This window comes from Planococcus citri, chromosome 4, assembly GCF_950023065.1.
Source record: "Planococcus citri chromosome 4, ihPlaCitr1.1, whole genome shotgun sequence".
Lineage (NCBI taxonomy): Eukaryota > Metazoa > Arthropoda > Insecta > Hemiptera > Pseudococcidae > Planococcus > Planococcus citri.
In genome coordinates, this window is record NC_088680.1 from 46,840,061 (window position 1) to 46,854,353 (window position 14,293).

General features: G+C 32.0%; 2 protein-coding genes across 2 annotated transcripts in view; one reads left to right on the forward strand and one right to left on the reverse strand.

Annotated features, from left to right (window-relative positions):
- The window catches only part of LOC135845463 (alkaline phosphatase, tissue-nonspecific isozyme-like), a 199,436-nt gene that overhangs the window by 161,080 nt on the left and 24,063 nt on the right, over nt 1-14,293 (forward strand). The window contains exon 6 of the mRNA XM_065364034.1: nt 14,028-14,235. Within this exon, the coding sequence (XP_065220106.1) occupies nt 14,028-14,235 (208 nt within the window). The remainder of the gene's footprint in view (nt 1-14,027; nt 14,236-14,293) is intronic.
- Nucleotides 1-14,293, reverse strand: part of LOC135845460 (uncharacterized) — a 219,824-nt gene that overhangs the window by 129,105 nt on the left and 76,426 nt on the right. The window lies entirely within an intron of this gene.

Here is a 14,293-nt window from a genome sequence, read left to right on the forward strand (position 1 = left end):
AGTCCATAAGGTGTTTCTTGGGCACAAAATTTTCGAAAAATTGGCCGAAAATTGTCAAAAAATAAAAATGTGATAGGGCAATTAAAACTTTGAAAATTGTATTTTATTGTCAAAATTTAATTTTCTAGGCTGTTTAGGACGTTGCAACGTCCCAAACACCCTATCATTTTTGGGCAATTTTTAGAAAAATTTTGGTCTCAAAAAATACGTCATGGACTCGATGATTTTTCTGCTGACGCTTACTTAACCCTAAAAATCAGAAAATTATTCAAAATATTGTAATCAGATTTGAAAAGTAGATACATATAGTAGGTAGTAGAGCAATCATTTTGATCAATCTTTAAATGAATAAAAATTTTCATTTCAAAGCTTAAAATTCAGATAGGTACATATGTTTTATCTTCGACTTGTTTAGAATGAAGGTTGATCAACATTTGAGCCGATTTCCTAAATTTTGATCAGAATATTCAGAGAAAAATTCAAAAAAAAAAAAAAAAATTCAGTTTGTATGGAAATTTTTGAAATTTGCACAAATGGCTATATCTTTTATAAAACCAATCTCCCAAATTCGAATTTCACAATTTTGAGTCATTCTGAAGCCTCCAGCGCAATTTTCCATTTCTCCAGAATTTTAAAATTTCTTCAGAAGACGTGGAATAATCAATTTGGGCTGCTGGAAATCGACTTGTGCCTTATCCTCGACTAATTCAAAAGGTTTATTTTATTCACATTTAAGCACGATTTCTAGGAGAACCCTGAAGTGCATTTTTTTGACCAATTCGAAATTCGCACGAATGACTATTTCTTTTTTGAAAAATCCATCTCCCAAACTCAGTCCCAAAGCACACTAAACAGAACAACCCATACTTACTTTTCAAAACAAAAAACAGAACACTGAATAAATGATTTTTACGACAATATTGAAATGAACGAGAACCATCAACATCCGCAGCATTCTTAGAAATTCCAAGTAAAAAAAAAAAAAAAAATGAAAAAATGAAACAAATGGCAATAAAAAGTATAACATGTAGATGCCTTGGTGTTAGTCACTTTTGTAATTTTGTTTGAAGGCGAGTTTGACACCGCGTTTTATTGCATTTTTATTACCCAATGTTCGCAACGTACACTGGAGTGCACCTACTATTCTTGTGACTAGTTTTCGGATACTTCGCAATGTACACTACAGTGTGTACAAACTTTCAGGGTTAGTAATGAGAAATATAATCGGCGCATAGGAAATTTGTGATGAACGAGCGATAGTGTGTACTTTTCCCTGTTAATTACCAGAATAATATTTTCTGTTGAAAAAAAAAATGAAGAAGATAAATTGAATAATATTTCACGCACGTGTTAGCTTCAATTCAATCCAGAATGATATATGTATTTTATGCTCATATATTATTGGTCTCTCCTAAACAACATTGTCGAATAAAAATTGTTCTGAAGACACCCCATTTTACGCTAGGTACCTACTTTGAAACTGATTTTGGAAAAACAAAATTGAAACTCGAATAATTGTGTAAGGTGTCAAATTCATTACCAAAACGGCGAATACCTACGAGTAATAATATCTAACCACAAAGAAGGGTCAAGGTACTGTTTCGTCTTATGCTCCTCGTCGCTCCCAAACCTCAGAATTATGGAACGTAATTTCAAGACAGGAGGAAATGAAATTCATATCTTAAGCACTTAAGCATACACTACGGGTTCTTGAATTCTTGAATGCGGTACTTCGTACTTTTTCACATGATTTCATTTGGTTTTCCAAGCACTAGGTAACAGCTACATAGAACTAGGTACCGTAAGCTACACGATTTCACATTTTCTTCACCACGTACCTATATAGCTTTTTGAACGCTAATTCATCTGTCGCGTACATTAGTATAATTCTCAACGTATAAATCAAAACCTTAAGAGAATATATATCTAGCCATTTTATTCTTATATACTTTGGCGAGTATAAAACAACAGGAATATACTTATAGTCTACACGTTTGTATTTTGATTTAGACTTTTTACCATTTCGCGGTGGTGGTAATTTTTCACCAAGGATAAAGACGTGCTGTAAGAAATATCAGGGTATTTGTTAAAAACTAACAAAAGTATATTACGCGACGAGTATGTATTTGATTTTACAAAATTACTCGGCTTAATTTGTCAAAAGAAGAAGCTTGAATAGAGGTTTAGAAAGCTTTATGTGCTCTTTATTAACGGAGACGATGAGTTATATACTCGCGAGAGAATAAAACTTATAGGTACTGTATGTGTAACGACATTTATATCTACGTTTAAAAAGCTATAACGTTTGTCTTTTGGGAGCCTACACTTACCAAGTATAGGCCTACCTGTTTTATGCTTTGAAGGAAATTGCCAATAAGGTTATAGAGAAAAAGAAAACCTCGGTGAAAATCAAATTTCGGTGCCTTTTTTTGCGTCAATTTTTTTCAACTTTGATTCGGTGTAAAAAAATTAGCTTTGAAGAAGGACTTTGATTTTTTTTTCATTTTAGGAAATTTCGAGATTTTTTGTTCTTCATTTCCGGAGACAAAAAATCCTTTGTCAAATTTCTCATTGATAATATTCGAGTCATATCTAAATGTTAAAAAAAATTTAAAGTTTGAAAAATTTGAAACATTAAATTTTTTTGTTTCTATTCAGAATGGAGGTATACTAGAGGCACATCATAATATTTAAGGAATGAAAATGATAAAAATGGTCATTAAATGTGGCGTTCCACTTGCACAGGACCCATTTGGTTTTGGTCGGTCACAATTAATTAAATCGAGAAAATCGCTTTTTCAGGAAATCAATTAAAAATCGCCCATCTTTTTTGTTTTTTTCCCCTCACGACTTACCTGAAGAATCGTAGTCCAAAATTTTGCGACAAAAGATTCACATTACACTGAAAAGATACTGAAATTAAAAATTTTTCAGCTTCAAAAACTTAAAATTCATTTTTCTCATATAGTTGGGGGGCACGCATAAGGATCACTTGCACCCCCCTGCCGATTCTCCGGGACAACTTCTTTCTTAAAGGGAGAGTTGTAAGGAACATTTCTAGCCCTTGTCCTCAAAAAAAAAAGCAGCCCTACTTACAAAATGGTGGCCCTTTTGATTGACAGGTCAGCCGAAATCGCAGATTTTGCGTTCCAACATAGGACTAGCACAACATTTTTAAAATCGTACAAAGGTAGATCGAAAGAGCAGGCAAAAATTCATCACCTTTTAAAATTTCAAGTGCTAAAGCGCCTCTTTCGATTTTTGGTGAATTTTCAAAAATCAAATTTTGACCAAAATGTGAGAAAAAAATCAAAATTTTACCAAATTGAGCTAGAAAGCTGAAATTTGGGATATACTCTATTTTCGACCTGCCAAATTGGTTGGAAACTGTTTCAAACCGTGTTGACCAGTTCTGGAGCCTCCAGCAGACTTTTGAAACTCGAAATTCTCACAAAATGTCATCAAATGGAGTTGGAAAGCCGAAATTAATTCTGCAAACTAATTTCAATACGCTGCGAAGTCGACTGCAGATAAATTTCAAGTCGTTTTGGAGCCTCCAGCAATTTTTTGAAAATTACTGGAGCCTCCAGTAAATTTTTGAAACTTGAAAAATTTTATCTAAATGGAGATGGAAAGCTGAAATTAACTATGCACCCCAATTTTAACACCCTCTGAAGAGGACTTCAGGTGGGTTCAAGTAATTTTGGAGCCCAGTGACTTTTTGAAAGGTTTCATGGCGTTTTTAGGAGAATTGAAACTTCCAAAAAGTAGCTGGAAGCTTCAAAACCACTTGAAACCACCATTAGTCTGCAGAGTAAATTTTCAATTGTAACCCCATTTGATGACATTTTGGGGAAATTTAAAGTTTCAAAAATCTGCTGGAGGCTCCAGTAATTTTCAAAAAATCGCTGGAGGCTCCAAAACGACTTGAAATTCACCTGCAGTCGACTTCATAGCGTATATTGAAATTAGTTTGCAGAATTATTTTCAGCTTTCCAACTCCATTTTGATGAAAATGTTGTGGGAATTTCGAGTTTCAAAAATCTACTGGAGGCTCTCAAACGACTTGAAATTTACTTGCAATTGACTTCACAGCGTATTGAAATTATTTTGCAGAATTAATTTCAGCTTTCCAACTCCATTGGATGAAAATGTTATGGGAATTCCTACTTTGAAAAGTATACTGGAAGCTCCAGTAATTTTCAAAAAATCGCTGGAGGCTCCAACACGACTTGAAATTTACCTGCAGTCGACTTCGCAGCGTATTAAAATTAGTTTGCAGAGTTACTTCCTGCTTTCCAACTCCATTTCATGAAATTTTGTGAGAATTTTGAGTTTCAAAAATCTACTGGAGGCTCCAGAACTGGTAAACACAGTTTGAAACCATTTCCAATCAATTTGGCAGGTCAAAAATAGGGTATTTCCCGAATTTCAGCTTTCTAGCTCAATTTGGTAGAATTTTGATTTTTCCCCCTCATTTTTAGTCTAAATTCGATTTTCAAAAATTCAACACTTGAAGTTTCAACTTGTGATGAATTTTTACCTGCTCTTTTGATTTACCTTCGTACGGTTTAAAAAATGTTGTGCTAGTCCTATTTCGGCTGACCTGTCAATCAAAATGGCTGCCATTTTGTAAGTATAGGGCCACTTTTTTTTTGAGGACAAGGGCTTGTTCCTTAAGACTCCCCCTTTAAGAAAAAAGTTGTTACGGAGGATCGGCAGGGGGGTGAAAATGATCCTTATGCGGGCCCCCCGACTAATATGTAGTTTTTTAAAAATGAACGTTTTTTTATTTTTGAAATTGAAAATGACTCTTCTCAGCCATATCGTCCATATGGGCCCTTTGCTAACGGAATATGCCACAAATATAAAAATAACCACCTCAGTGCTCATTAATGAAACTCCGAAACCGCAGATGGAGAGAACCCTGAATTAATTATAAAGAACGTTAACCTTCAATTTCACTGGGTACCTAATTATTTCTTACAAAGAAACCAAACGTAATATCGAACGAAAGGGGTAAAACAAACGTTCTTTTTTAGGAACCAAAAAAAAAAAAGTCAACTGAAATGAAAATGATCCCCCTAATCCACTTGATTAATTTTTTCTTCAAGCCAAGAGTTGAAAAAATGATGGGCTTATCTTCTCTTTCAATATCTTGGAATAACTTTCGCAAAGCTTTCGTCAAAATAAGCAAAAAATAATTTTCGAAAAAATTATATTAATTTTTGAAACGTTTGTTGGAATTTTTTATGTTAATTAAATAGTAGACTTTTTAGTATCACCGCGTTGGTCTAATTACGAATATTAAAATATCATTTTTCAATACCTACTTGTTTCGAAAAAATACACTACACGCTGATGGTCTGCTTCGAGTAAAAAATTCTCCAGATTCCCTTATTTTAATTTAAAAAGTGTGAAATTATTTCCTCGTTGGGTAATGTAGAAGTAAGTAAAATTAATTTTACACTAATAAATTATGATAAACCGCGCGCCGTCGTGAAAAAAGGGGTAATACCATTTCGCAAGGAAAGAAAAAAAAAGGAAAAATAAAAATATGGAAACATTCGTGGGTATATTTTTCCTCCTTAATGTTGGCTAATATGAGGAAATATTACATAGGGCTCGATGCACCCAAACTACAGCGTATTTTTACTAATGAAGTCGACGAAAAGGAATTCATCCAGCGTAACCGACAACGTTAGACTATGTATACGGATTTTAGCATCGACGATATTTCAAAACTTATCCATTTATAGGTTATTTCTTGGCGATGATGATACAAACAGAGCCATTTAAATTTCTGCCTTTTGGTTTTTAATCATTTTAATGAAAAATAAGTGTACTTTAAATTGCAACGTGAATCGTACACATTGATGGTGCATTTCCGTCCAAATTAAAAATCAAATAGGTATACACGTTCGATATTATTAAACTAGGTATCAATAACGTCTATACACTCGTATGTATATATTATTTCTTTATGAAATGAAAAGAAAAATACTCGAATGCATCGTGTAACCATAAACAACTGCTTTTTATTAAATCTTCTTTATAGTAAAAAAATAAAAATCATTAATTTAAAATGACTTCATTAATCCTTTAAAATACCTTTTTATGCAGCATATATTTCATTTTAATCTTTCGCTGGCAAAAGCTTCGAAACGCAGTTACTAATGTTTTTTTAGAGCTTTCTAAAATAAAATAAAAACTGCGGTATAGTTTTTCATCGGTTTTAAATAAATTGCCGAATAAAAAAAGCCCCACGTATCGCGAATAAAAACTTGTTTTGAAAAAATAGACTACAAAACCTAAAAATGCTACCAAAAGGGTATAAAACACACCTTCGTGTGTAAGATTACAAATAATAAAACCAAATGGTAATAATGGCCTTTTTCGCCATACAACTGGCTCGATGTAAATTGTAGGTATTCTTTACCATATTTTCAACGCGGTTGGTTTCGTTAGTTATCATTATCAAGTTTTAAATTACTCTGGATAAAAATATGCATCGAGTAATTGTTAGGTACGAGATAAGGGTGATAATTAAATTGTAGAAAGTCGGAGTAAGGATGAGCAAGAGATTAAGGTGAACTTACGAGAATAATTCACGTGGGTAAATTTAGATTTTTTTAAATTTTAAAATTTCCAACTTGAATCAATTCTAATTTTATGCTAACGTAATATTTCTTAAATTCAGAGAAATTTTATTTAAACAAAATTACGCCTAGGTACTTCTATTGAATTGAAATTTTCTTTGGAAAATTTTCGCGAACAACGTAAGAAAATATACAAATAGGTACATACATCATCGTAAAGCCTATATCTCATTGCGTAAGTAAACACAATAAATTTATTCCGCTCAACGAAACTCTGCTAACAAATATCCGTTGTAATAATTTTTCTATTCAGTACAATTTTATCGAGAAGTGCGCGAGTGTGAGTAAATTTGTTATTTGTATTTCGAAAGCTGGGCTATTCCTCAATGACTATACGAAAGAGGTGCCGTTTGTAGGCTTATAACAACAAAAATTTAAAGCATGTACTCGTATAATTCAAATGCTGGCAAAATTTGGCATTCATCGGTAATTTTAATGTTCATTGTGTAGTACCAGGGTGCCAACATAAATTACCAATGGGAACGAATAATACTTCATATTTTCCGTGTATTTGTCATCGAGGTTACCATTTTTTTTATTGTCGAGAGAATTATTATATTTTGAAAATTTTTATTACGTTATGTAAAAGGTTAAATGCTTTTTAAAAATTTTGTAGATTGAGGTAGGTCGAAATTGTCGAAAAAATATAAGTAGCCAAATATGAAAACCATCGCAGCTTGACCACTGACGCTATTTTTTTTTAATTTTCACAAAAATTTTTCCACTCAAGTGGAATAATGTGACTATATGTTTATGTAGTTTTATATGGTAACGTAAACATATTAAAATTTTATTCGTCTACAAATCCATGAAGAATTCAAAGCTCTACAGAATAGGAATTGCTTTACAAATATAAAAACACTTCGAATTTTGCTTTTCAAAATTTTCAAAAAATTCGAGCGTCTGCAATTTTGAGCTTTAGCAAAATACATGCAATCTGACTTGTAAAACTTTTAAATTCTTTCTACCAAAAAAAGGTGCCTTCAATTTTGAGTTTGGACAAAGTTAATGCAAATTGAGGATTAAAATTTTGAATTGAAGGAGCTCGAATTTTTTGAAAATTTTACAAGACAAAATTTGAAGAGCTTTAAAATTTTTAAAATGCTTTATCACCTACAATTTTGAATTTAGGCAAATAAAGAAAATAACGCAACTTGTAGAATTTTGACTGAACTACAAAAAAGATCATGATCATATTATGTTGCTTGTGTCTAAAATTGGAGGTGATACTGCATCTTTAATATTTTTTAATCAATCGTACGTTAGCTCCTTCAATTTTTAAGATGGGTTTAAATTGAGAAGAACCTTTATGGTGCTTTTCTCAAAGTTCTACAACATGGCGCCAATGAATTTAAGGAATGGAATTTAAACATCCTCGAAGAATCGACATGAAACAACTCATGACTTCATACCTTCAATTTTTGTAATCGGCAACCCAACTTACTCTATAACCTAAAGCTTGGACACAGCCGACACAGGTCACGGAACACTGGCACAGTTGTCATAATAAAAGTAATGAAATTGGCGTAAAAATTATTGGAAATTAGGAAGTAATTGACGAAATTTCATCAAGTTGCTCTAAAATACTGAAAAATGAGCATAAAATTTGCTCCATTGGAAAACAGGTTGAATACTTATGACTTGGAAAGCGTTTAATTACTGTAATCCATAATAATTGAGAGATTAAATGGAGAATAAGGGGCCTTTATCAATTATTTTTTTGTTTTGCTGATTTTTACAATTCTGAATATATTTAAAATTTTCCTTTTTATCAATTCCACCATATTCAGTGATACATACTTACTAAAGTGTTCTCTCATGGAAAAAAAATGGAAAATGTTTGATTATGGAAAAAAATTTCAAGTCAAATTTGAAATTGTAAAAATCAGTAAAATAAAATTGACAAATGCCCTTTTTCCATTTTAATCTAGCTCTCAATTGTTTGAAATTGATAAATAAATGACAAAATGAGTACCCTACATATTCCGACCTGCACGATGAAGAAAAAAAATCGAGTCCCAAGGTTTGAAAAATTTAGCTTAATTGACATACCTACCTAAAAACTGTTTGAAATATGAAAAAAATAATAATAATAAAAAATAATGAAAATGCAGTCCAAAGTTCACATTAAAAAAAAAAAGATGGAATGTCCATGATTGTAGTTAAAAATGACGAGAAAATTATTGAACTGTAACTGAGTCTCTAAAATCTGTTGAATGCTGTAGGAATTTTCGAAAAGTCGCTGGAGACTCCAAAATGACTTTAACCAACCTGCAGTCGACTTGATAGCGTATTGAAATTGGAGTACACTGTGAATTTTGGATTTCCAACTCGACTGTTAGGTAAATTTTTTATGGAAATTTCGAGCATTGAAATATCTGCTGGAGGCTCCAGTAATTTTCAAAAGGTCGCTGGAGGCTCTACAACTACTTGAAATCTACTTGCAGTCGACTCTCCAGCGTATTGAAATTAGTTTACAGAATGAATTTGGGTGTTCCAACTGCTTTTGATAAAATTTTGTAGAAATTTCAAATGTCAAAAATCTACTGGAGGCTCGAAAGTGTTTTAAACTCGCAAGCAGTCGACAAAAGCGTTTTTAAGTCGGAGTGCAGCGTGAATTTCGGATTTCCAACTTCATTTGATAAAATTGTATGGAAATTTCGAGTGTCGAAAATTTACTGGAGGCTCCAGTAATTTCCAAAAAGTCGCTGGAGGCTCCAAAACGACTTGAAATCTACCTGCAGTCGACTTCATAGAGTATTTAAATTAGTTTACAGAATAAAATTCGGCTTTTCAGCAGCATTAAATATTTAATGAAATTTTGAGGAAATTTCAAGAATCAAAAATTTGCTGGAGGCTCCAAAATGACTTAAACTCGCCAGCAGTTGATCCAATAGCGTGTTTAAGTTGGAGTTCAGCATGAATTTCGGATTTTCAACTTCATTTGATGAAATTTTATCGAAATTTCGAGCATTGAAAAGTTTACTGTAGACTCCAGTAATTTTCAAAAACCAACTGGAGGCTCCAAAACGACTTAAAATCTACCTAAAGTCGACTTCATTACTTCATAGAGTATTAAAATTAGTTAACAGAATGAATTTCGGCGTTCCAACTGCATTTGATGAAAAGATGAGCTTTCGCCAAAAAGTTCACCAATTTTCCTGATTTAAATCGTCAATTTTAAATTTTATATTTCTCTTCTTCAAAAAAAAAAAAAAAAAAACGAAAAATATTCGCTCCAAGATCAGTCAGTCTTGAGATTTGAGCCTTCACAGTTTGGTAATTTTGTGAGAAATTTCAAATGTATGTATGAAAATAAAATAGCTTAGCTTCAGCCCCTGGTGTATCATTGAGGGAATTGAGAGAAACTTGTTGAAAAAAACTGAGCAAAATCAGAGGATTCAACTTTATTCCTAGTTCGAATTGATTTGAAAGTAAGACTGCACATCACTGATTCATATATACGGCAAACTGGTTATGCAATTTTATTTACTTGAACGAATTTCAATTCGTATTCGAAGTGCATAATACTTTTTTTTGGAAGTTATATTAGAGGAGAGAGGAGACATGAGAGGTTTTTAGGCACAAGGACTTGAAAATCTAACTGAAAATGACGTTAAAATCATCCAGTTCATAATTTGAATTGGCCTACTGCTACAAATATTATAAACAATGGAAAAGTTGATTTACTCAATTGACAAAAAAAAATAATTTGCACTGTCTCAATTATCAAAAATTAATTCTTTTATTTCAGTTTCCAAACTAAAAGTAAACTTTTTAGAGGGCTACTTTCATTTTAATCAAGAAATAAAGTTTTCATTCATCAAGATCGTATTTCCAGGTTTACCTACTGTCGAATTTTGTCTCAGTTTTCTAATGAGCGTATTTCAATGATCTCCAACATCTCAAAATTGAGAAATTTTATTTAAAATTAATCATTAAGTCACTTCGTCTTGTTCTTAATATTTCATATTAAGCCCATTCTTAATACACATGTGTGAAGACATTTCGAAATTCATTGCTTTTTAAAATGTGAATATGATTTTTCAAAAAAAAAAACAGAATGGGTGTAAAAGCATTGATGATAATTTTATCATTCATTTAAATATTCGATTTATGAAAATGAATGAAAAAAATATGCAAATTTCATACACATTGCGTTGGCTTTTAAAAATTAACGCAGGTAGAGTATAAGAGTAGATATTCGAAAAAAGACCACGATTAAAGACAATAGACATGGCAATTACGTCTCCTCGACTTAATCTGCCTTAATGACAAAGATTAGTGTACCTTAAGCTAATAAAGAAATTATAAACAAGGTGTTTACGCTACAGCGGGACCAAGCAGGGAAAAAGGAGAGATGTAAAAAAAAAACCACCGCGAAAATCTCGAAAATACTTTAGATTAAAACGAGAAGCCGAAAAGCGTTAGCTCGCGCGCCTTGTTCTTCTAATGAAATATAAACTCCCCCGTAAAGTTGGAATTAATTAACGAATAATCTGCATATTCTAATTCGCGGTATAATAATGAGTGCAAAAAGGTTGTAAGATAGTCAATTACATGCTACGTCAGCGACGAACGCATTTTAGGCGTCGACAATGATTCTAAAAGTACCAAGAAGGAAAAAAATACGACGTGTTTCGCATAATAAACTTGTAAGTTCCTTGTTGAAAAAATTCATAGAATGAGTTCGCAGCCAAATAAGTAATCCGATGTCGTTGAGTTCCAGTTTGATGATCGATTTAGAAATAGATATAGACGAGTAAGAGTGTGCTGTGAGCCTATACCATAAAGTTTGATACGTGTTGTAAACAAGTACGCTTGAATTGTGCGTAAAAATTTCTCATTTGTGGGTTTTTTTTCGGCTTGAATTTTCACCGACATAAGCATCTTCATTGATATGTTAATGTATGTAAATATGCTAACCATTTTGACTTTCGACCGCCTTTCTTAAAAGCAGTTTTCATATACACAACAAGGAAACAGTAATTACATCGCTAACAGCGATCTAAAGTAGAGATAAGTTGTGCGTGTGATATTCTCGAGTGCGAAAATACCTACCTAAGTAAAAGTATTTAACGATGAGGTTTTCCAGTCGAGTGTTCTTTCCTCATTTCTATAAAATGCAACAAGAAGTAAACGAGAAAGTTTATCTTGAAGAGTATACCTACGACTTGAAAAGGGCTTGACATTGAAAAGTTCGGTACAGCACGTCGTATGTCCAAGATGTAACTTTTTCGATTAAGAATCTCTTATTCGGTATGTGTACTATGAATGCTTGCACTTTCCATTGTTGAAAATAAAATTTCATCGGTGCGATAGTGGCGCGATCATGGTCCTGAATTTTTTCGCACTTTTTCGAATGAAATTAAAATTTTTTCGGCGAGGAATTCGAATTAAATGGGATTTCTGTAAACGATAAATGTCGCTGTGTTATTTGATCAGGCGATAAGCATTTTTAAAATTCGCTCCATGTTGAAAGATTTCACGATACAAGATGGGCTTTTTCGTTTTATTTGAATTCTTCGTGCGTAAGATCGGTGATGATGATTTATTAATTTTTATAAAAGTAGGATAATGCCTTTTAGATGTGATTATCGTCGTATATGGAACGTTTTTTTTTTTGTATAGATAGAATAAAAGTGAGTTTATTTTTAATTTTAATTCTGAATAATCATTCTTCGATCAAAAATGTAAAAATTACAGACATTCAATGATTCAAGTCAGCTAAAAAATTATCAGATCAAAAAAAATATACCTATTTACAAAAAAAGTGATTTTGGTTACATTTTTTTAAGGCACTATTTTTATCGCAAAATTAATGTTTTTTTTACATATTTCTTTTATTTTCAAGTTGAACAAAAAAATATGTGTATTTTACAAAAAAAAAGAAGATTTTATTTAACCTTTTTTTAAAAGTACCTACCATTTTTGTTAAGATCAATGTGCTATTTTTTTCATTTTTAATTTAAACAAAAAATAAATAAATTTACAAAAAAAAAATTATTTCAGTCAACGTTTTTTTTTAAAAAAAAAAGGTAAGGTACCTACCATTTTTGCTGTAAAATCAATGTGTTTTTTATAGTTTTTATTTAAACAAAATTGTAATTTCCTGAAAAGTTGTTCTTTTTCATCATCGTTGGTATAGTATTTTTGTTAAAACTTTTACACGTTTTGCAAATTAAATCATGTGAAGTTGATGTTTGATGAGTGTCAGATACGATGAAGGTAGAGCAAATATCTCCCTATATGAAAAACAAAATTAAAAAGAACTCCAGGTTCGTTTAATTCAAGCTGAAGGTCTTTCTGTATCTTATTAAAGGCACTTTTTATTCAAAAACAACGCACGAAAACGTTTCCTACATTGACATCAAAGATACTGTTATTTTTTCCATGCTGCTTTGAAACATTTTCACGTAAACTTTTTTGATTTGCATTAAACGTTGTACGTAAAATAAATTATCGATTTTCAACGTTAAAAAAAAAATGTTAAATAAATTCAAAGTAAAATTTAAATTTCGTGTCAATTATACGATAGGTGGGTAATCGGTATTATTAACCAGAGCCTAAAATATGTCAAAATATAATATTTATCAGCCCTATAAAAAGTGAAACAAACCTGTACTGTTGAACGCCAATCAAAATTAAGATATCTACCATTTTCATCCCAATATCTACGAGTAAGAAGGTTCTTCGCTACAAGCAATAAAAAAAAAGTCAAAACAAGTTCAGATATTGAAAATAGGTACTTGACAAAGTTTCAATGAAATATCTTACGTAATGTGTACCTACCTACTTATAGCTAAAAAAAAAAAAAAAAAAAAATGGCAAATCTGTATCTGCGAAAAGAAACACGCGACAAAATCAAGCAATGAAACTTTATGGAATATGAAAGGAAGTTGTGAGATGAGTTCGGTTGTATATGCGAGAAGGAAAAAGCGTTTCTGTCATTTAGAGTAATATTTGCTGTAAACCGCGGTTCTTAATTATTTTATTATATCGTTGCTTTTAAAAGGAAAGTAACGCGTGCACACACGTACGAATATATACGTACATGCATAGCTAGAGAGAAACCAACTATTTGCATAAGTGTACGAGTAACTTGGGGTATAGTTACTTTAAACTTGCAACAGTTCTTCATTTAATACAAGTGTCTGTTGATATAAATATCAAGTTCGTTATGGTAACTGAGAACGTATAAAATGTAAAGTTGGTTCAATTTAAAACGACTGAGTGGAAAATAATGTTGGTATATTTTTACCCGCGAGCTTTGTAAAGTCGCGTTTTCCGGAGTACAGAGTTTCTTTTTTTCTTCTTTTGAAACCGAACTGGTTAATTTCGAGTACTTGCATTTCTTTGTACCTACAGGTATTATTAGGTGGTGGCAGAAGGCACTGGTTACCAAAAGTCTCGTATGATCCGGAATTAACGCATGAAGAAGGCAGACGGTTAGACGGACGAAATTTAATCGAAGACTGGATCAGGGATAAGAAGAAACGTAATGTGAAAGCTGAATATGTGTGGAAAAAATCACAATTGGATCAGATCAATCCGTCGAAAGTTGACCAGTTATTAGGTAAGATGTTGGATGATATTTTAATGTGGTAGAAAAATCAAAAATGCAGAAAGGGGAG